This window comes from Aulonocara sp. 'chitande type north' Nkhata Bay, unplaced genomic scaffold, assembly GCF_057382095.1.
Source record: "Aulonocara sp. 'chitande type north' Nkhata Bay isolate Kocher_YH1m ecotype deep benthic unplaced genomic scaffold, A_spYH_male_GT1.1 unmapped_scaffold_20, whole genome shotgun sequence".
Taxonomy (NCBI): domain Eukaryota; kingdom Metazoa; phylum Chordata; class Actinopteri; order Cichliformes; family Cichlidae; genus Aulonocara; species Aulonocara sp. 'chitande type north' Nkhata Bay.
This window is the reverse complement of record NW_028234352.1, coordinates 1249820-1274033: the sequence shown is the minus strand read 5'-3', so window position 1 is coordinate 1274033 and position 24214 is coordinate 1249820. Positions and strand designations below refer to the sequence as shown.

The 24214-nt window shown below is 44.2% G+C and overlaps 2 protein-coding genes across 3 annotated transcripts in view; both read right to left on the bottom strand.

Annotated features, from left to right (window-relative positions):
- Nucleotides 1-24214, bottom strand: part of LOC147300668 (NACHT, LRR and PYD domains-containing protein 12-like) — a 355313-nt gene that overhangs the window by 181162 nt on the left and 149937 nt on the right. The gene's annotated exons all lie outside the window — the stretch shown is intronic.
- On the bottom strand, nt 1102-23892 carry LOC147300672 (uncharacterized). Of its 2 annotated transcripts, none has more exons than XM_086284997.1 (4): nt 22960-23892; nt 13714-13819; nt 6645-7997; nt 1102-2932 (listed from the first exon to the last, which is right to left on the bottom strand). In XM_086284997.1, exons 2-4 carry the CDS (start codon nt 13729-13731, stop codon nt 2240-2242), a joined length of 2064 nt encoding a protein of 687 aa, XP_086141123.1. In that variant the 5' UTR covers nt 13732-13819; nt 22960-23892; the 3' UTR covers nt 1102-2239. The 2 variants fall into 2 exon arrangements, with proteins under 2 accessions (XP_086141123.1, XP_086141122.1); XM_086284996.1 differs by lacking the exon at nt 22960-23892 and adding an exon at nt 15923-16050.

Genomic DNA, 24214 nt, shown 5'->3' with positions numbered 1-24214 from the left:
TCAAAGCTGAGTAAGGCCACGCCCACACTTACACCGGGATTTTTGAAAACGTAGATTTTTCTGAGCGTTTGCGCCTTTCATCCACACGTAAACGGCGTTTTCACTGAAAACTGAGATTTTTGAAAGTCTTGTTAAGTCTAATTGTTGAATGTTGCCATTGTGTTTCTTAAATTTGTACAGTCTTAGTTCAAGCAGTAGGATCAAAGCCATCCCTTTGATCCTGACCACCTCTCCAACCACTCTGTGCTGGGGGAGGTTTTATTGTAGATACATCCTATCTGAAAGATCTGTTTCTATTGATGTAAGCTTCCTGGGTTTACGACCCTTTGGTCAGCAGGAGGTCTGACACACACACACACACACACAGTGTATACATTTACATACAGTGCCTTGTCTTTGTAACCAAAGGGGGTTGCAAGGGGAGGTGTTTTGTAAACTATTGTTTGATGTTTGTCAATAAAAGGCAGCGAGAGGAGGTCATTTTCGTGGTGGACACAGATGAGAGGCCTCCCTTGCGCAAGTAATCGATCGATCGACTGTCTTGTTTTCTTCATGATGAATAAGTCTCTAGAATTAGCGGGGTTTGTGGAAACACAGACCCCACAGAAAACTTTAACCTTGTAGACTTCATTATGTTCCAGCTGCTCTACAGACGCTGTGACCTCGAACTTAAGCAGGTCGTAAAGTATGTGCAGCTCAATAACTTCATAATCAGACCCTGTGGTATTTAGGCAGCAGAACAACTAAGAATAACAACTACAAAGAATGTTTTTAGGTTTCTGTTGTACTGCAAGGTTCTGTACAGGAGAACCAAACCAAGAGCAAATATTACGTCTCATTTACACCTGAGCACGAAGAGCCATCAACATTTAGCAAATTGAATCATCTTTGTTTAGATGCAAGAAGAATCATATAGAAATGAAAAAGTAGAAATAGAAATCCAGAGCAAAGATATCCTCTAATTCAGCGTAGCACATGTGCAGCTGCTGCGATTCACGTAAGCATTCGGCTCGTCGCTGTTGCAGATTTTTCTCTCGCTGTTCTGGCTCACAGCGCTGCAAACACAAAAATAAATATCCCCAAAGGTGTGAAAGGGAGCTAATTAGTAAGAGTATTGTTACTCTCCGCAGGAGTAGTCCAGCAGTAGAAATCAGTCCAATAACAAGGTGTGTAACATCTAGCAGGGTGACAGAAAAACCCAGGGTAACTTCTAAGGACCTCAACGTCTCTCTCACATTGTGTTTTTTAAACATGCTTCCATTTGACACTTCAGTCTTTACTCTGAAATACAGGAAGAGAAATCATGGCTGAAACAATTTCTCATGAAACCAGGGGTGTGGTCCAACAGTCAGTTTGGTGAGGAAGGTTCCTAACTGAGAGAAGTGACCCAGAAGTATCTGTGTAGCAGCCACAATGAATCCAGATCATGAGCTTTATTAACTGATCAAAGTCTCTTCTTTCATCTTCTGTATCATTCAGTTTGCATTGGTAATGCCCATTATTGTAATGCTTTTTTAAGACCAGCAAAACTTTATTTCACTTTGGGTTAGCTGGGATAAGTGATGGATGGAGGGAATTTTACTTCAGCCACAGAAATCCTAAACAGGAAGGAGGAGCAGAGTTACAGTGGATCACTATCCAGCAGGGAAACAAGGTTTATTTCAATTTCTTGGCCATGAGTGAGATTTACTGAGTGGGCAAATTAGGGAGACGACACCATCAGATCCCGAGCCCTCCATGTGTTAATCAAGAGACGGCTGCTGTGCTACATCCATAAATAATGAATAAATTAGGAGCTAAAGCTGAAAGGACAGTTTATTTGTACCATCTTCACGTGAACACATTCAAGAACATCACAGATGAAGAAACATTAAAAACTTCCACACTACATAAAGCAAGAAAAATAGTTTTTCTTTCAGGTGGTTTCAGAAAAACAGAAACATCAAACATCTCCAAGACTCTCTTTGAAAGAACTAAAAACCTTTGTTCTCATGGTCCAATCATGAGTGAACTCCCCGATGAAGCCTTGTGTGCTAAAACATGTCAGAGTTTTAAAGGTTAAACATGAGTTTCCAAAACGTTTTGCTGGAGAACAATGAACTATTTGACTGAGTTTCAATCATTTACAGACGAGCAAAACCAGGACAGAGAAAAAAGGACAAAACTGACTCAGTAAAACAACAGAAAAGAAGATCCCATGTAGATCTGTATTATGTAGAAGTTCAGCCCAGCAACCAGTTCAGTTCAACACAAGTTTAAATGATTCTATCTGAACTCTGTGGAGCCTGATCTCAAGCTTTTTGAGTCTGACACAGAAACCAGAGGATCTTTCTGTGTCTTCAGATTCACTGTGATCCAGTGATGGGAGTGATTTCAGCCCTGAGTGATCGCGCTGATGTTTGCACAGAGCAGACAATGAGGTGAATGTTTGGGCACATTGGTAACAGTGAAACAGTTTATTAGTAACGTGGGATCGTTTGTGTGCAGAGTATGAACTGAGATTCCTGAAGCTCTTGTCACACTGGTCACAGCTGTAGTTTCCTTCCATGTGTGCACGTTCATGCCTGTTACGAGTACTTGAATGTGAGAAGCTTCTCTCACAGTGTCTGCACTTGTGTGGTTTCTCTCCTGTGTGGACTCGTTTGTGTGATTTAAGCTGACTTTCAGTGGTGAAGGATGACCCACACTGATCACAGAAGTGCTTTTTAACCCCACTGTGAATCAGTTCATGTTGTTTTAAATCACTTGATGTGGTGAAGCTTCTCCCACATTCTTTGCAGTATTTCAGTTTGTCTCTAGTGTGTCTACGTTGATGTACTTTTAGGGTCTTTTGCCGACTGAAAGTTTTTCCACAGAGGTCACAATGAAAGTCTTTCCCACCACCACAGTGATGACAGGGTTGAGAACTGGATCCATCTGTGTCGCTCTGCTTCTAAACAAAGACACAAAGACAGTGTAAGTCAGTCCTTCAACATTTGTATCCTGAACGTCGCCTGAAATAAAGAGCATCTCTGCAGACGTCCAACTACATTTGACTGTTTCAGTTAACACACTCAGTTTACTGGGCTGCAATAACTACAATACTACCACCATAATACTACAGTAATACTAAAATCATAACTGAAAGGAAAATCTGAATAATCACTCAGAGCTGCTTTTCCATGCAGTAGAATTGCTAACATGCTAACACAGTTTAATGAGCAGAGTTGTTCCAAACATCCATCCATCCATCCATCCATCTTCATCCGCTTTATCCGAGGCCGGGTCGCGGGGGCAGCAGCCTAAGCAAAGAGGCCCAGACCTCCCTCTCCCCAGCCACCTCCTCCAGCTTATCCGGGGGAACACCAAGGCGTTCCCAGGCCAGCCGAGAGATATAATCTCTCCAGCGTGTCCTGGGTCTGCCCCGGGGCCTCCTCCCGGTGGGACATGCCTGGAACACCTGACCCAGGAGGCGCCCAGGGGGCATCCTTGTCAGATGCCCGAACCACCTCAGCTGGCTCCTTTCAATGTGGAGCAGCAGCTGCTCTACTCTGAGCCCCTCCCGGATGGCCGAACTTCTCACCCTATCTCTAAGGGAGAGGCCAGCCACCCTTCGGAGGAAGCTCATTTCTGCCGCTTGTATCCGCGATCTCGTTCTTTCGGTCACTACCCACAGCTCGTGGCCATAGGTGAGGGTAGGGACGTAGATCGACCGGTAAATTGAGAGCTTCGCTTTTACACTCAGCTCCCTCTTCACCACGACGGACCGGTGCAGCGTCCGCATTACTGCAGCCGCAGCCCCAATCCGTCTGTCGATCTCCGGCTCCCTTCTCCCATCACTCGCGAACAAGACCCCGAGATACTTGAACTCCTCCACTTGGGGCAGGAACTCATCCCCGACCCGGAGTGGGCACTCCACCCTTTTCCGGCTGAGAACCATGGCCTCAGATTTGGAGGTGCTGATCCTCATTCCCGCTGCTTCACACTCGGCTGCGAACCGTTCCAGTGCGAGCTGGAGGCCCTCACCCGATGGAGCCAACAGAACCACATCATCTGCAAAAATCAGAGATGAGATTCTGAGGCCACCAAAGCGAAAGCCCTCCGCCACTTGGCTGCGCCTAGAAATCCTGTCCATAAAAATTATGAACAGAACCGGAGACAAAGGGCAGCCCTGGCGGAGCCCATCACCCACCGGGAACGAGTCCGACTTATTGCCGGCAATGCGAACCAAGCTCTTGCAACGGTCGTATAGGGATCGAATGGCCCGTAGCAATGGGCCAGACACCCCATACTCCCGCAACACCTCCCACAGGACACCCCGAGGGACACGGTCGAATGCCTTCTCCAAGTCCACAAAACACATGTAGACTGGTTGGGCAAACTCCCATGCACCCTCAAGTATCCTGGAGAGGATAAAGAGCTGGTCCAGTGTTCCGCGACCAGGACGAAAACCGCGTTGTTCCTCCTGTATCCGAGGTTCGACTAGCGGACGAACTCTCCTTTCCAGCACCCTGGCATAGACTTTCCCAGAGAGGCTGAGGAGTGTGATCCCCCTGTAGTTGGAACACACCCTCCGGTCCCCCTTCTTAAAGATGGGGACCACCACCCCGGTCTGCCAGTCCACAGGTACTGCCCCTGATCTCCACGCAACATTGCAGAGGCGTGTCAACCAGGACAGCCCTACAACGTCCAGAGCCTTCAGGAACTCGGGGCGGACCTCATCAACACCAGGGGCTCTGCCACCAAGGAGTTGTTTAACTGCCTCAGTGACCTCGCCCCCGGAAATTGGTGGGTCATTCCCCTCATCCCCAGACTCTGCTTCCTCCTCGGAAGACGTGTCAGTAGGATTAAGGAGGTCCTCGAAGTATTCCTTCCACCGCCCGACAATTTTCTCAGTCGACGTCAGCAGCGCTCCGCCAGCACTATACACAGTGCAGGTAGAGCACCGCTTTCCCCTCCTGAGACGCCTGACGGTTTGCCAGAATCTCTTCGAGGCAGTCCGAAAGTCTTTTTCCATGGCCTCTCCGAACTCCTCCCACACCCGAGTTTTTGCTTCAGCCACTGCCCGAGCCGCATTCCGCTTGGCCTGTCGATACCTGTCGGCTGCCTCCGGAGTCCCACAGGCCAACCAAGCCCGATAGGACTCCTTCTTCAGCCTGGTGGCTCCCTTGACCTCTGGTGTCCACCATTTGGTTCGGGGATTACCACCGCGGCAGGCACCAACCACCTTGCGGCCGCAGCTCAATGCAACAGCTTCGGCAATGGAGACGCTGAACATGGTCCATTCGGACTCAATGTCCCCAGTCTCCCTCGGAATGCTGTTGAAGCTCTGCCGGAGGTGTGCGTTGAAGATCTCGCGGACTGGGGCCTCTGCTAGACGTTCCCAGCACACCCTCACTACGCGTTTAGGTGCACCAGGTCTGTCCAGCGTCCTCCCCCGCCACCTGATCCAACTCACCACCAGGTGGTGATCAGTTGACAGCTCAGCCCCTCTCTTTACCCGAGTGTCCAGAACATATGGTCACAGGTCTGCTGATACGATTACAAAATCGATCATCGACCTACGGCCTAGAGCGTCCTGGTGCCACGTGCACTTATGGACACTCTTATGTTCGAACAGGGTGTTCGTTATGGCCAAACTGTGATTAGCACAGAAGTCCAATAACAAAGCACCGCTCGGGTTCAGATCAGGGAGGCCGTTCCTCCCAATCACGCCCCTCCAGGTCTCGCTGTCGTTACCCACGTGAGCATTGAAGTCTCCCAGCAGGACAACAGAGTCTCCAGGTTGAGCACCCTCCAGCACCCCCCCCCCCCCCCAGGGACTCTAAGAAGGCTGGGTACTCTGAACTGCCACTCGGCGCATAAGCGCAGATGACAGTCAGGACCCGTTCCCCGACCCTAAGGCGCAGGGAACAAACCCTCTCGTCCACCGGGAAAATCCCCAACGTACCGGCAGCAAGCCGAGGGGATATTAGAATACCCACCCCAGCCCGCCGCCTCTCACCAGGGGCAACTCCAGACTGAGACAGAGTCCAGCCCCTCTCCAGGAGACTGGTTCCAGAGCCCAAGCCATGTGTAGAGGTGAGCCCGACTATATCTAGCCGGTACCTCTCAACCTCACGCACTAACTCAGGCTCCTTCCCCACCAGAGAGGTGACATTCCATGTCCCTATTGCCAGGCTTGGCAGCCGGGGGTCAGTCCGCCAGGGCCTCCGCTCCTGGCCGCCACCCGGCACACAATGCACCCGACCCCTATGGCGCCTCCTGCGGGTGGTGGGCCTGCGGGAGGATGGGCCCATGTCTCCTCTTCGGGCTGTGCCCGGCCGGGCCCCATGGACTAAGGCCCGGCCACCAGACGCTCGCCCTCGGGCACCCTCCCCGGGCCTGGCTCCAGGGCGGGGCCCCGGTAACCCTATCCCGGGCAGGGTAAACTGTTCCCTCGGTGTCCTTTTCATAAGGGTCTTTTGAATCGCTCTTTGTCTGGTCCCTCACCCAGGGCCAATTTGCCATGGGAGACCCTACCAGGGGGCAAAAGCCCCCAGACAACATAGCCCCTGGGATCCCTGGGACACACAAACCCCTCCACCACGATAAGGTAGTGATTCAAGGAGGAGTTGTTCCAAACAGTCAGGCTAAAATGACAAGATAACAATATAAATACATACCTCACAGTAGCTGCACTTGTAGAGTCTCTTTCTGGTGTGGATCTGTTGGTGTCGTCTCAGGTCATGTGGAGATTTAAAAGTCTTCTCACACAGGTCACATTGATAAGGTCTCTCCTCAGTGTGGGTAAACATGTGTCGTTGTAAGTGTGCGTCTGTTGTAAACTCTTTGCCACACTGTTCACAGCAGTACACATCATGTCTGGTGTGAATGCGTAGGTGTGTATTTCGGCTCTCTCTCTGGCTGAAAGTTTTTCCACAGATGTCACAGCTGTATGGCTTAATTCCAGAGTGGGTAACTAGATGCTTCTGTAAGTTGCTACTGTGAGTAAAAGCTCTGCCACACTGATCACAGCTGTATGCCTTAATTCCAGAGTGGGTAACTAGATGACTCTGTAAGTGGCTACTGTGAGTAAAAGCTCTGCCAGACTGATCACAGCTGTATGCCTTAATTCCAGAGTGGGTAACTAGATGCTTCTGTAAGTTGCTACTGTGAGTAAAAGCTCTGCCACACTGATCACAGCTGTATGCCTTAATTCCAGAGTGGGTAACTAGATGACTCTGTAAGTGGCTACTGTGAGTAAAAGCTCTGCCACACTGATCACAGCTGTATGCCTTAATTCCAGAGTGGGTAAGTAGATGCTTCTGTAAGTTGCTACTGTGAGTAAAAGCTCTGCCACACTGATCACAGCTGTACGCTTTAACTCCACTGTGGACGAGTTGGTGTTGTTTTAGGGAACCCTTCAAGGAAAAAGACTTTCCACACAAGTCACAGCTAAACGGTCTCTCTCCAGTGTGGATGACCTGATGCCGTTTTAGTGAAGCTTTCAGAGTAAACTCCATCCCACACTCGTCACAGCTGTATGGCTTAATTCCAGAGTGGGTAACTAGATGCTTCTGTAAGTTGCTACTGTGAGTAAAAGCTCTGCCACACTGATCACAGCTGTACGCTTTAACTCCACTGTGGATGACCTGATGCTGTTTTAGTGAAGCCCTCACAGTAAAACCCATCCCACACTCGTCACAGCTGTATGGCTTAATTCCAGAGTGGGTAACTAGATGACTCTGTAAGTTGCTACTACGAGTAAAAGCTCTGCCACACTGATCACAGCTGTACGCTTTAACTCCACTGTGGATGAGTTGGTGTCTTTTTAGAGCATCCTTGAAGGAAAAAGACTTTCCACACAAGTCACAGCTGAACGGTCTCTCTCCAGTGTGGATGACCTGATGCCGTTTTAGTTTAGCCTTCTCAGTAAAACCCTTCCCACACTCGTCACAGTTGTGTTTTTTCTCTCCCTTTCTTCTGTGAGGTTTGTCGGCCTCCTGAGAGCGCTGACTTCTGGCTCCATGTTGGTCCTGCAGTGACAGAGATACAAACAGAGGCAGTGAGTGAAATGCAGTCGTGGAACAAACTCAACCTTCAAACTCCATTAACACTAGTTTTAAACCTGAAGGTGGAGCGTGGCACCAAACACCTTAAAGGTCTCTTATCCCCACCTGCTGGTAGTTCTAACACATTACATCCAACCTGCTGTTAAAGATAATTCATGACTGTTCAAACACTAAAATCATGCCCATCCCTCCTGATTGTACACACACACACACACACACACACACACAATTTTATAATTTAGATTATTTTCTTGTTTCCTATTACATATTTCTATAATTTGTATAGATTTATACATAATTATTCAGTGATAATAAATCCTATGTTTGTTTATTCAAAAGGAACCCCGTTAGCTTCCACAACAGATGTTGCTTGTCTTCCGTCAAATACTCACATAAAATATTACACAATAAAGTGGATTCAAGATATCCACATAATTTCACTCTTACATCCACAGTGAGGTTTCACAATTGTTCAAATATAAGCAATCAATAATAATAATAATATTTCTCTGTCAGCCTTCTCGGTTACGAATCGTCTTCTGCTCCTCTGTCATGCGGCGTCCCACAGGGCTCAATTTTAGGGCCACTGCTCTTTTCACTGTATCTATTGCCTCTGGGTTCTATCCTTAGAAGGCATGGGATCTCATTTCATTGTTATGCCGATGACTGCCAAATTTATTTGCCACTAAAACACAAGGATGGCATCTCCATAAAACCTCTCTTGACATGTCTAGATGACATTAAAGCTTGGTTGGCTCTAAACTTTTTAAATTTTAATGAAAAGAAAACAGAGCTGTTGGTGTTTGGACCCAGTGGTCCCTGTGAGTCCTCCCCTGTTGTTTTAGGATCCCTGGAAGTCTATTTTAAATCTGTTGTTACTGACCTTGGTTTTAAGTTGGACAGTGATTTTAAATTGGACAACCAAATCAGAGCAGTGGTGAAGTCCGGTTTTTATCATTTAAGGCAACTGGCAAGAGTAAAATCTTTTCTTTCGAGGCAGCACCTTGAAACAGTGATCCATGCTTTTATTTCTTCCCGCCTGGACTACTGTAACTCACTTTATGTGGGGGTCAGTCAGTCATTGCTCTCACGTCTGCAGCTGGTTCAAAATGCGGCTGCACGACTCCTAACAGGAACTCAAAAAAGAGAGCATATAACCCCCGTGCTAGCCTCTCTGCACTGGCTGCCTGTGTCTTTTAGAGTTCATTTTAAAATTCTTATGTTTGTTTTTAAATGCCTTCACAGTCTTGCCCCGCCTTACCTCTCTGAGCTTCTTCATCTCCACACACCCTGTCGGTCTCTCAGGTCAGCTGACCAGCTGCTCCTGGAGGTACCGAGATCCAGGAGGAAGCTCAGAGGGGGCGGGGCCTTCTCTATTGTGGCTCCAAATTTATGGAATCATTTGCCCATGCACGTTAGAGAGGCCCCTTCACTGTCCACTTTTAAATCACGTCTTAAAACCCACTTTTATTCCTTGGCTTTTAACCTCAGTGAGACTTAGTTTCTCTTTTAATTGAAGTAGTTATTTAATTAATGATTTCACTCTTCTTTTATTTGTGTTTTATTTATAGCTCATGTAATTTTATTTTACAGTTCCAATGTACAGCACTTTGTGTCAGCTGTGGTTGTTTTAAAGTGCTTTATAAATAAAGTTGATGATGTTGATGATGAATATCAATAACATTGAGGCACATTACACAAATTTCAAAAACAAATCGTGTCTTACAATATTTACAACAACTAAAAGCTCTGTAAATCGGCTTTTAAGTGTTCATTGAAGTTTTGAATAATTCTCTAATTTTTTAAGGGAACTTATTCCACTTAAAAGTTGCTCTAAATGTAACAGTTTTACAAAACGTTACTTTTAACTCGAGCATTTACTAAATTGCAGCTTGTTGAAAACTGTGTAATATGATGATGTATTTCATCTGGATACTGCAGCTGAGCAGAATAAATGTGGTGTGTTTAACAGAATTGCTTTCTTTAGAACTACAAGTAAGCCATAGAATATTTTAGCCTGTACAGGAAGCCAAGAAAGGTTATTATGCATGTTATCAATATTAGTATAGTATGAACATCTTCACACTAATCTGGACGCCTTATTCTGGACTAACTGAAGTCTGTTAAGATCTGTCTTATTAGCTGCTGACCAAATGATTGAACAATACTCCAGATGAGACATTACTAGTGCATTAATGACATCTTTCATAATGAAGAAGTGATACACAAAGAGCATTTCATAGCCATAGCTATGCCTTGTCGGCATAGTTATGTGACATTAGTGATGTTTGTACTTTCAGCGTTAACTTGGTTTTAAAGCCTTTAAAATATACGCCGTTCAATAGTCGACCTTCATCTGACAGAGAATGTGATGATTTTGTGGATAATTAAAGTCAGTCATATATCCACAAACACAACAAGCTGAAAGTCAGTGATGCTGCTCGGTTTGCAGTCCTGAACATCACGGCACAAGCAGGATTCACTGCACTGTTAATGTTAATGTTAGCTGTGTTATATTGCTGCCTCTGTTCGGTGGTGTCGAGCCAAACGCACTTTAACGTGTGTTTGAACGAGCTGACGGTTCACTCGTTAAGCTGAAAGAAAGATGCTTTAATCACAGCAGTCACACATGTGTCCACTGCACCATCTGGAACTCTTCTTGTTTACACTCGTAATAACACAAACACTAAATCCTGCTTCTCTGCTGCTGTTGTGTAGCAGTGTGTACACCTGAGACTGTCACCTGTCTGTCTGTCCTGCACTCTCTCTCTGTTTCTTTCTCTCTGATTGTGGAATAAAAGTATGAACATGTGTTTATAAGTTACACTTGTGTTTGAATCCTGCAGCTTATCACACATTTGATTTCCATGTGTGACGACTGCAAGTGTCCAGAGTGAGGACAGACTGAGGGAGCCACTGCTGCACATCATCTGTGAGGCTTTGCAGCCCTGATGATCCACCAGGACAAACTCAGCAGTGTGTGAGGAAGAGGAGGAGGAAGAGCCAGCAGCAGCTGACAGATGGAGAGAATAGACAGACTGTTCCCTGTTTGTGAAGGACTGCTAGGAAAGTTTAACATAACTGTCTGTCCTGAATCAGTGTTGGTCAAGTTACTTGAAAAAAGTAATCAGTAACTAATTACTGATTACTTCCCAAAAAAGTAATCCCGTTACTTTACTGATTACTTATTTTCAAAAGTAATTAATTACTTAGTTACTTAGTTACTTTTTAAAAACAGATTCTACATAATCCATCATATAAAATGTAATCAAATGGAAAAGTCTCTTTTTTTAAACTTGTTTTATTAGTTTTAATCTTTTAACTTTATGCATCAAGCAAAAATTTAATTATATGCAACATTCTCTGACTGGAAGAAATTAGTTTAACATTGAAACCTATTTTCTGCACATTCCAGCACATAAAATAAAATATTTGTTGTATTTACACTCAGTCTTTCAAATAGATGCAAGTAAAACACAGCAGAACATAAATAAAGTCAAAGACTCAGCGGTCCTGTTGCTCTATTTTCACCTGTAAAGCAGGAGTTGGGTAGGCGGAGGTTTACCCTGGTGCAGGTGTGCCGCGGTCAGTGGAAGAATCCGCGAGTTTCTCTGTGAGTTTCCCATTACGTCGTTGCGCACTTGGTGCTTGCTTGGAAGTTTAGGGTTTCTTTTCCGCTGTAAAAAGAAGTTTTCTTCCCACGCACGATGGACGCTAATGTTTTTGTCACTTCTTATGGAATCAAACTCAAAGTAAGGTCAGTACTTCCACGCTTTAAACGCTGCACGCTCATACTCTCTCCCACAATCGATATATGATCCAATGTTGATCTCCACACAGCTGTTGTCACTAACGGCGCACTCGCTTACGTCACTGTCGTGAGACATTCTCGCAAAGAAATCACGGTTTTAGTAACGCAGCGTTCCTACGGGAAAGTAACGGTAATCTAATTACTGTTTTTGCAATAGTAATCCCTTACTTGGGTTACAAGTAACGCGTTACTGCCCATCTCTGGTCCTGAATCAGTCTTATTAGGTAATGTTCAAATAATGTGATCATCCCAGTGTCTTCAGTGTGGGAGAAAGTACTCAGGGCCTTCAAGTTACACACTATGAAAGGCAGCAACAAGTTTAATGTTCAGAAACCTAAAGTCTGTATCAGCAGCAGGATGGAGCTAAAAATAAATGTTGGTTTCAGTTCTATGAAGCTTTGAGTATTTTGGATCAGTAGCTGCTGTGTTTGTTGCATCATATTGCTGTAACTGTTTATATGCTTTATATATTCTGAGCTAAGTTGATCTATAGTGTTACATCATATTCTATAAGGATGTTATGTGTTTGTAGACTTTCTGCCCAGTTTGACCCATTTAGCAGAAGTCAGCCTGTTTAAGGCTCTGATATCTATTCTGTGTGACTTAAAGCAGTTATGACATGGTCTGATTTTCTCACCCAATAAAGGAATATTTCATATATCAGTCTACTCTTCATTCTATCAGACACAGTTATCACAGCTCCTACATTTGCTTTTTACACATATATGTAAGCACTGAGCCAAATTTAGTACCAACATATTAAATGAACAATATTTGTCTCTTATATATGATACATCTGTATACACACTGTCACAGATACTTGTCTGTGAGTGAAGTGATTAATATAATAACTATAATATTGGCCATATTATATTTACATTACCACAGTGAGATGACTTTAGTCTCATGAACAACATCAGCTAATTGTTATTTACAGCTAATCTTAAACGACTGTTCAGCACAGAAATGAAGCCCAACAATCATGTTTCACAGTCCTGTGGTCTCAGTCTCAGATACTCATCAAATCACACAGAGCTCATGTAGAAACAAATGAACTAAATATGTTCTCCTTCATTTCTGTCAAACAAAGCTGTATGAAACGTTTCCAGCTGTTAGTATCATGGTTGCTAGGCAACCTGGGCAGCGCGACGGAGGCTAGACGTCCCATTTCACGAGCCTACGAGCCTCGCACTTCGGCCTTAGCGGTCTTTGAGTACGCGGCCCTTGAGGACTTTAAAGCTGCAGAACCTGAATCGGGATACAGCCATGATGATCTCCAGCCTCGTGCTCGCCAACATTCTCACCTGAGTTAAGAAGACGATCACTGAAATGGTCTCAGCAGGTCCTTTGATGACAGCAATGAAATGCAGTGGTAAGGCTTTTTGGGGATTAAGTTCGTTTTCATGGCAAAGAAGGACGATGCAGTTCATCTGATCACTCCTCATAACATTCTGGAGTGCAGGCAAAATGCTATTATAAAAACTTAAGCAGCAACTTCTCCAGGTTCCAATATTTATGCAATTCTCAAACCTTTTGGCCACGACTGTATAACCTCTTCTGAAGTTTAGTGGATATTATACATGGTTATGCTCAGGATGTGTCGGCCAGTTTCCACTGGAAACGCCTTTTGGTTAAACTGTCAGCGAGGAATTTGCATTTGCACTGTTACATTTTTATATAACTTTAATGCACATAAACAACAGCTGCTTGTTTCAGTGAAAATACATTGATGGGTTTTTAATAAAGTTGTGCAGCTGTAAAGTATTTTGTCTGCTGTCAATTCTATCGTCAGCTACATCGTTATGGCAAATGTTCAGATGTATATGGTGATAAATATCTTTGGTCATATGGTCCTGCTCTGTCTGTCACCTTCTGTGTTGAGCTCATTGTTTCCTCTGTAGTGGCTGAGCTGAGTCCAAGTAGCTGAAAATGTTCCTCTGCTGCTCCGTCAGACTCTCCTCCTCCTGCTGATCAGCTGGGACACAAAACAGATCTTTGTTAGGCTCCACACTGCACTGAAGAGTCAAAGTGTCTCATATGTTCATCTGACAAGTAAAAGAACACATTTTTGTTTCCCGAGGTGGGCAACTTGTTGGAAACAAACACAAAAGGTTTGAGCACTGATACCTGCCATTGCTGGCATTGAAAGATGCAACGCCAGCAATGTGGATTGTCAAGACTCAAACCAATCATCAAGCAAAGACAACAGGGATCAAATGTACCGCATTTTGATCCGGGACGTACTCTGCATGAAAACAAGCGCTCACTCTTCCTGCTCAACAAATGACAAGGGCGGAGCCTTATACCACGTGATACAGAAGCTGTGCCGTGTGATGCTAAAATTAGCAGGGAAAAAACCACGGAGAGCACGTCAGGGATGACGAGAAAGTGACAGGAGAAAATCCGTCCCGGTCAACCACCCAAACATCAATAACGGGAACCTTATACAGCGCTTCCCTATACACGTCGAACTCCCGCAGGCACAAAGACATCACGGAGGCTATCACTTATCACCTGACCAAAGATATGGCTCCATCAATACTGTGCAAAACGAGGGATTTAGGAAAACGATCAACACCCTAGACAAACGCTACACAGTGCCGTCCCGCAACTATTTTTCTATTGTTGCACTACCTGCTCTGTACACGCAGCGTCGAGCAACGGTGGAGACGGAATTTCAAGCAGGACAACATTTTGCTGCAACAACAAAACGTGAGACATTTGTTGTTTTATGTTTATTTATTGTTATGAGAGAATCATGATCTCAATTCTAAGCCAAAAAAATCGTGATTCTCATTTTATGCAAAATCGTGCAGCCCTAACATTAACACAAAACTATTGTTTCACCAGAGAAACACACATGAAGAGAGAGAGAGAGACAATAACAGCTACCAAACAGTCGTCATAATTCGTCACACAATGAGAAAAGGACAAATCAACAAGTAACAATGACTAATTAATATTAAAATCTGTAACATAATGTATTGTTTGGAGTTTAGTCTGATTGGTTCAGGATGAGCTGCCATTATCCAATCACACGTCTGCTTACCTGCATCTTTTCTCTTTTTTCTAACCTGAGCACCTGATGGCTTTGAACTTTTGTTGTCCATCTTCCATTGGTTTGAATTTTGCGCTCCAGTACAAACACAAATCCCCCAACCCGAGGATCAGCACAATTAACCTAACAGACCTACACCTTAGTTCACAGATTCACTTTGTCTAAGGTTGATTTCTGGGATTTCACACAACCCAGGATTCAGATCGTGAATCCATGATGGGCTTGGATTTACATCATTATAAATGAAATGTGCTCTACTTGGAAGCAGCCGGCCCCGCCCCTTTTGACGGCTTGTGTGAGACTTTAAATCATCAAACTGTAAATTATAAATTTAAATTGTTATTGATCCTTTACCCCGAGTCCTAAAGTGTAGATTTATTTTCTTACTCTTCTTATATTTATTGTTTGTTTACTTGCACCGCTGTAACTGCAGCCTCGTCGTCTCGTCTCTCTATATGCTGGACTGTCTGTAGCGGAGATGACAATAAAGTTTACTTTGACTTCAGCAGCGCGCAGGCGCACCGAGGGCTCTCGCGCTCACTTTATAGAATTTAGAAAAAACATCGGTGCAGATTATAAGTCTGTATCATAATATCTGTTTGTTGTTTTTATTTTGTTTTGCGAGTTGGTTATTAGATGCCGCTCCAGCCAGCCAGAGACTCCCCGCCGCCCCGCCCTCTCCTCCCTGTGCCGCCAGCAGCAGGCGCACCTCGCAAACGGAGGGCGCCCTTACTCCCAGCAAATGGCTGATAGAAAACCGATCGGTGCCTACGAATTTCCCAATATGCGCTGGCATGACGTCGGGGAAGCATGGGTACGACCGATTATTTTATTTTTTTCTTGCCCGTGATGCCCCCCCCACCACGATGCATTCTATTGGTTTGCACACTTACACACACCCAGCTGTGGTTTCCTGTTTTGCTGGACTCTGGAGAGCCCCGCCTTTAACGCTCTTCTCTCACAGAGAGCAACAGAAAACTTGGAAAAACTCCAGATTGACTGAACTCAGTTCAAAGTTACCTTGACACCTTTAGATGTGAGACGTAGTGATGGTCCGCTTGAAGCTGACGCTCCGGTGCGTGTGTCAGAAAGATCAACGCGCTGCTTCAGAAGCACCGTGTCGAGGCTTGATTCGTTTGGCCAGAGTCACGTGATCAGAATCAGAATCAGAATCAGAATGGGTTTATTGCCAGATGTTGAGGTTTACAACATTAGGAATTTGCTGCGGTGCTTCAGTGCAAACAATAAGAATTAAAGTGCTATGTAGAAAGAAAGATATGTGCATGAGATATACATTAGATATATACATGAGAATAAGAATTAAGAGTGCTACGTAGAAGGATATATACATGAGTGCAGGTGGTGATCAGTGCCAGACATGAAATGATGCAGTGACACAGCGTAGGGTCATGTGTGAGTGGCGGGGACAGTCATGTGGTTATTGTTCATGTGTCCAACAGCAGAGGGGAAGAAACTGTTCTTGTGGCGAGAGGTTCTGGTGCGAATGGACCGGAGCCTCCTGCCTGAGGGGAGCAGGTCAAACAGACTGTGTCCAGGGTGGGAAGGGTCAGCTGAGATCCGGGCTGCACGCCGCAGTGTCCTGGAGGTGTACAGGTCCTGCAGAGATGGGAGTCTGCAGCCAATCACCTTCTCAGCAGAGCGCACAACACGCTGCAGTCTCTGTTTGTCCCTGACAGTGGCTCCAGCGTACCACACGGTGATGGAGGAGGTGAGGATGGACTCGATGATTGCGGTGTAGAATTGCATCATCGTCCGTGTTGGCAGGTTGAATTTCTTCAGCTGCCTCAGGAAGTACATCCTCTGCTGGGCTTTCTTGATGACGGAGGTGATGGTGGGCTCCCACTTCAGGTCCTGGGTGATGGTGGTACCCAGGAAGCGGAATGAGTCCACAGAGGTGATGGGGGTATCAGTCAGGATGATGGGGGGGAGTGGGGCTGTGTGCTTCCTGAAGTCCACAATAATCTCCACTGTCTTCTGGGCATTCAGCACCAGGTTGTTGTGGCTGCACCAGGACACCAGACGTTCAACCTCTCTCCTGTAGGCAGACTCGTCCCCGTCCGAGATGAGTCCAATAACGGTGGTGTCATCTGCAAACTTGATTAGCTTGACAGACTGGTGGGTGGAGGTGCAGCAGTTGGTGTACAGGGAGAAGAGCAGAGGAGAAAGAACACAGCCCTGAGGGGAGCCGGTGCTGATGGTCCGGGAGTCCGAGACATTCTTCCCCAGCCTCACGTGCTGCTTCCTGTCCGTCAGGAAGTCAGTGATCCACCGGCAGATGGGATCAGGCACATTCATCTGGGAAAGCTTGTCTCGGAGATGGTCTGGAAGGATGGTGTTGAAGGCAGAGCTGAAGTCCACAAACAGGATCCTGGCGTAGGTTCCTGGGGAGTCCAGATGCTGCAGGATGAAGTGTAGGGCCATGTTGATGGCGTCGTCTACAGACCTGTTGGCTCTATATGCAAACTGCAGGGGGTCCAGGAGGGGGGCCGTGAGGGTCTTGAGATGGGAGAGAACTAGGCGCTCAAATGACTTCATGACCACAGATGTCAGAGCCACGGGTCTGTAGTCATTTAGTCCAGTGATCCTTGGTTTCTTGGGGACAGGGATTATGGTAGAGGACTTGAAGCAGGCAGGCACATGACATGCCTGCAGTGAAGAGTTGAAAATGCCAGAAAACACTGGGGCCAGCTCGTTTGCACAGTGTCTGAGGGTGGCAGGAGACACACCGTCTGGGCCGGGAGCTTTCCGAGCATTCAGATTCTTAAACTGCTTCCTCACATCTGCTTCATGAATATGAAGAGTTGTGGTCGGAGGAGGTGGTGTGAAATCCTCTTTTGTGTGGGGTGGGGGGGCGGGTGTTGTAGGTGAACAGTTTGAAGGTGGTGATGGCTCTATGGAGGGGGGAGAGGTGGGGGAATGAGTGTCCAAAGTGCCTCTATTGTTGGGGTCGTTGGAGGTGTGAAGGCTGCCTGATGGCTCGTCAAAACGACAGTAGAAGTCGTTAAGGGTGTTGGCTAAGAGCAAGTCATCAGTGGAGTGGGGGGTTTTAGGCTTGTGACGTCTGAAGCTTCGTTTAGAACGTACCTTTTTTTAAATCGAACTTTATTGAAACACAATGAGTATACAACATAGAAACAGATGAAGTTTACAAAAGAACAGAACATGAACATACAGAACCAGGAGTAAAAAAAATTAGTAGGCGAAAAAAATCAACATATTGTAACGTGCAGTGGAGATGAAGCCAGCCGCGGAGGTGTGCAGGTGGGTAGCGAATGAGCAACAGCTTCTGACTTTCCAAAAAGCACTCATTTATTTACAATATCAAAAATAAAAGTGCTACCTCTACCACACATTACTAAAGAGCACACTAGTCCGCGTACACACGGGAGCATCCATTACAGGAGGAGTGCGAAGAAGAACAAAAAGGGGATGACACCAGTCGTGAGACAGGAGGCGCCGCCATGTGGTGATACACTGCATTACAATAGCAACTGTTACAATATAAATATTGTTCTGAGAGGCTTTTTGTTGGTTGAGTCTGAAATTGATTGTATGTACAATTCATATCCTTATAAAACGGCAGAAATATGGTGTTTTATTAATAAACTTACCTTTATGGATATAAAATAGCTAAAAGTATTAACAAATTTTTAATAAAAAAACATTTATCATTCTTCCTGGGGAACTTAAAGAAACAGAATAAAACATTTTCCCATCGTAAAGAAAACTCCCTTAAAATATGGACAATAACAAAACTGCTAAATTCTTCCAGGATCTCTGTGTAGAGGAACCAAAAGAGATGTGCCACAGTTTCTGGATGATCCCCACAGAAAGTTCAATTAGTATTTATGTCTCTTTTAAATGTTACCATATAGTGACTGGCTGGGTCACATTTATGAAGAATTTTATATGAGATTTCCTTCACCTTGTTCACAATTAGATATTTATGGGATCATCCAGACTGTCTTCCAGGTGATATCTGGAACATGTCGGTTCCAGTAAGATATTCTATATATGGGAGAGACATGATATCTTCTTGGAATAAACTACGTATTCTCTTATTGCTGTTACCAAGTTCCTGTGAAAAGCAGATTTTTCCCACTGCTGACTCAGCTGGATCAGGGAGAGTGACTGAGGCAGATATTGAGCTGTCAGTGTTTTTATATAACATTAAAGTCCCTGAGGGTATGGCACCAAGCACCATTGAGAATTCCCCAACACTGTTTGACAAGTTTGATGAGCATCTTGACTTTTGGTCTTTGGATGTTAACAGTCCTGGATATGTGACTTCTTGTTTAACAGAAATGTTACAGAGAGCATTTGCAGTGCAGCCTTTAATTGCTAGTAATTCACATTTTTTTAGATTTCGACATAAAGCAGATGCCTCAGAGAAATCACTAATAACACTAAGGGCTGGACGGATTTGATTTGCATTCTTCAAGAAGAGTGTGGTGTCATCAGCTAGCTGGCTGATGATGAGCTCCTTATCAGCTGTGCTGATTCCTTGTATAACAGGTCAAATCTCGGGGTGGAGTCTTAATCATTTTAATTGAGCTATTGCCATTCGTGTACAAGGTTTTGATAGCTTTACAGAAAAATGCCAAATTTTTCCAAAGAGTGGAAAATAAATTGATGTTCAATTGTATCAAAAGCCTTTTAAAAATCCAGGAAGAGAATGAAGCTATAGTCAGATACCAAATCAGAGTAATCAAGTAGATCTAAAACCAGTCTCATGTTCTTAGAAAGGTGTCTGTTTCTCATAAAGCCTGATTGTGTCTCATCGATAATTGTGTCCAAGAACTCTTTCATTCTGTTAGCAAGTACTAAAGCCATAATCTCATAGTCATCATTGAGCAGACAGATGGGTCTCCAATTATCAATAAGAAGTAAGTCTTTGTTTGGCTTTGGAATAAGTGTTATGAGACCCTGAGTAAGAGTAGGAGGGAGGATGTTATTCTCTACACTTCCTATGAAAAGCTGCAGTAAGAACGGAGCCAGGAGATTAGAAAATGATTCATAAAACTCTGCAGTTAAACCATCTGTGCCGGGAGATTTGTTGGCCTTAAGTGCAGAAATAGGATTACAAACGTCCTCCACAGTCAGAGGTCACAGTGACTTCTATCTTCCACAACAATAGTTTTTAGGTTTTTAATATTATTGAGAAACAGCGTTGAGACATATATATATATATATATATACATATATATATATATATATATATATATATATATATATATATATTCTACTTTTCTAAATGATTGACTATTTCAATGGAGAACCTAAATGACACGGACCCGTGTTTGTTATTACATATCTCTATTTTGAATGTGACAAGTCTATCATTGCCTGTTATTCATAGGTATTAACAGAGTTTTTGGCCTTTTTTTCCTCTATAACAGTTAATTGACTCTTTACAGTGGCCTGCTATGGTTAATAATAACATGTTCAGTCATGAGTGAAATCAAAGCTTTTCTTCACTTTAGCATTTAACATTCCCAACAATATAATGTGATACCTTAATTAAAACACAGCTAATAAAACACAATTTTCTTAATGCAAACATCAGTGACTCAACATTAGCAACCAAAGGGTTCAGTCTGCAGCTCACACTCATGTGAAGCTACAGCCTCCCCCTTTAGTCTCTGTCATCCTTCTGCTCCTGCACAAACAAAGCAAGACAAAACCTCCACCCTTCTTCTACAGGCTGGGTGAATTGTTGTGGACATTCACTAATCCTAAAGTCGGCACCGTTTTTGTCTCAGTATCAAGTCAGTTAAACTTTTAGTCGTCAGTCCATCACAGTCCAGTCACATGCATACATCCACACACATTCATACCAGATATTGCTGATAATGGAGTCTCACGCGCAGCCTATTCGAGCCTCCATCACCAGCAAGATGACGTCATCATTTTAAAGGAAAACAGCTCCTTGTTTTTGGACTGGATTGACTCGCTGCAATCCTTTTAGGCTCAGGACTTCTCATGTGATCAATGTCACATATAAGTGAATTTCTCCCAAGCCCATTATAATCATGGAGAAAAACACTTTGCCACTGTTTCCAGTAAGAATATTTTATAGCGCTTTAAAGTTCAACCTCTCAGGTCTGGATTAAAGAGCTGATTTGTTAAATCGGGAACTCACAAAATACCAAAATATCACCACCGGTGGATCACACCTCTCAGATGTTCTTATCTCAGTGCACTGTAACAAAAGCACAAACAAACGCAACCAATAAAATACTAATAAAGTAACAAATACTGGGGCCCATTGCAAACATGTCCAAGCATAAAACCATCTTTCTCTCTCTTAGAGAAAGAAAACAATCCAAACCTCACTGATAAAATCAACCTAGTGTCAAGCAAAACCCAAAAATCAACCAAAACTTCACCAGAAAGTTTTCCTCCCTCCCGGGACAATATTGTGCAGGAATACAGGCACCGTAACTCCTTTTGCACTGACAAAAACATGTTGGATTTACTTGATTCAATAGTGGACACTGGTTGCACACAAAGGTTTTGCTTTGGCAGAAACTTAAATGACTGAGTTAAATCAACACAACCTTTTCATATTCAGTAAAGCTGCATGTTGTGTTCATAAAACACGATTGAAACATGTTCAGATGGAGTAAGTTGAGCTCCTGGAACATTTTAATCCTTCAATTGAAATTGAATGGGTCTACAACAACTACCATCCTCCTATCTCTATCCTGGTTGCAGCAGGGCTGGGAAATAACCCTGAAGTGATAGGTTACCAGGCAGGGTACACCCTGGACAGCTCACCAGTCTATCAGATAGAAACACACAGCCGTTTACATTCATGGATAATTTAGCCCAGGACCTTCTTACTGTGGAGCAACAGCACTAACCAGCATGCCAACAATGGAGGAAATACAGGAAAGCTATGATTTCCTGTATTTGAGGCAGAATTATTTTGTTCTTGCCCTTGACAGGTTAATCCACAATAAATAGCAACAGCATGCATGTGGTGTGTGTGTCGTTGTCTGCCTCTTATAACTCCAGTGATTTTCCTGTAGTTTGAAATCTTATGCGGTGTTGACACAATAATTTGTTGTAAACCAGGAAATTCCCAACTGTGGTAGAAAGCACAGCTTAGCCTTAGCAAATGTTCAAAGAAAAGTCGTCACTTCCTGATTTCTGCTTCACTGATAAATATTGTCACACTGGGGTTTTTGCAAATGATATCAGTGAGCACTGTGTGGCAGCTGGAGTCAGACAACTGAAGCTCCCACAATCAAGACCACAAACAGCTTTCAAAGGAGATTTGAAGCTTTTCTGGCAGCAAGCTTCATGATTTATGGGACTGGAACTGGAACAGAAACTACCTGATCACCAATGGTGAGCTGGCATGGAATTATTTTTATGACATTTTATCAAAGTTATAAATAAGCATGCCCATTAACACATAGTGAGTGAGCATGTTGTCTTCCCACGCAGTGAACAGCGGATGCTAATGTTTTTGTCACTTTTTACAGAGTCAAACTCAAAGTAAGGTCAGTGCTTCCACGCTTTAAACGCTGCACGCTCACACTCTCTCCACACTCGATAGATTATCCATTGTTCATCTGCACACAGCTGCGGTTTTAGTAACGCAGTAACGCAGCGTGCTTACGGGAAAGTAACAGTAATCTAATTACCTTTTTTGCAATAGTAATCCCTCACTTTACTCGTTTCTTGAAAAAAGTAATCGGATTACTGCCCATCTCTGGTTGGAGCTGTGCACTTGTGGGTTCCACCTTGTGTACACGTTTATCTTTGCTGTGTGTACTTGTACCTCTGAGTGGAAGCTGAACTCTTGAGTTCGAGTATCGAAGCATCAGCTGTGACGTTAAAGTCCAAACAGCTCGTTCATTTGACGTGCAAATGAACGAAGGTAACGCCGTTTTCATGTGGATGTGTCACTGAGACACTTTCCACATCCACAGCTCACAAAATGGGAAAACTATAGAAGTGTAACAATGAAGAAGTTACTATGTTACGGGTCCCAAGGATGAAGACCTCGATGACAAATATGTTACCTGTAAAAGCAGGTGAAGAGCAGAGTAAGGAAGACACGATGCGTCTCTGCTTTCCTCCAGAACGTGTCTGAGTCTGATTTATTTCACACAAATAAATGCTATAAAACACTAAACATGAGCTTTCAATATACTGTTCAGCTGGTTCCTCATTCACATCAATTACATTTACTTATTTCACAACATCAGTGAAATATACTCTTTTTAACTGGTTCAGTTTCTCACGTTCACACTTCTTTCCATAACAGCTACATCCTTTTATCATATCAATAAACACATCACATTGTCTTCTGCAGTGTCTTACTGGCTAAACAGTTCTATTCAATAACAGCATTGGTAAATACATTACATTTGTTCCCTCCAGTAATTTACTGGCAAAATCACTATTTAGTGCATCATGAAACACAGCTTGTTGAATCAACCCATGAATGCCTCTGTTAGCTACACAGAGTTGCTCAGAGTGCTTGTGTTACACTAGCTAATCTACTCAGTCACTTTAACAGAACTATTAACATTCACATCTCACAGAACTGATTTGATTGGAGCATTACAACACGTTTGCACAGAGCATAGGAGCGCACTGACTCTGCTTCACGAGCGCTCCACCTAACGAGCGGGCTCGCGGTGCGGTCGCGCGGGACACTCCTCTGGTTTTCTCCCGTGTTTACATATAAATAACTTTGGCGGACCGCCTTAACTCTCCCATTCACATTAACGTGGGTAACCATGGTGACAATAAACAACATTTTCGGTGCGAGCACCGTGTACCGACCTGTAAAAGCAGGTGAAGAGCAGAGTAAGGAAGACACGATGCGTCTCTGCTTTCCTCCAGAACGTGTCTGAGGAAGCAGCGGAAGGTGGGCTCCACTTACTGCTCCCCGAAACCCCGGAGCAAGCACCAAAGTTCCGCCCTCACTGCTTTCTAACATAAAATGAATCCCTGTTACATGGATTTTCTATCCTCTTAAAGAAACTGAAAATAAATACATATAGCAATGAAAAATGTCCCGTTACATGAGTGTTTTACACAAAATAATATTAATGTGGTCATTCCCTCACAGGGGTGCCACAACTACACTGCTGTTTTGACAGAGACACAGTGTGTTTATCTAACTTGGCTGAAGCCAAAGTTCTCCAGACAAATTCAGTCTGTTTCTGCCAAGTGTGAACTCACTGGATGAGCGCCAGATACACAGAATCAAAAAGGGATAAATTACTTTTCTTATGTCATGTTCCCGTCACAAACTGGCTCAAGGAG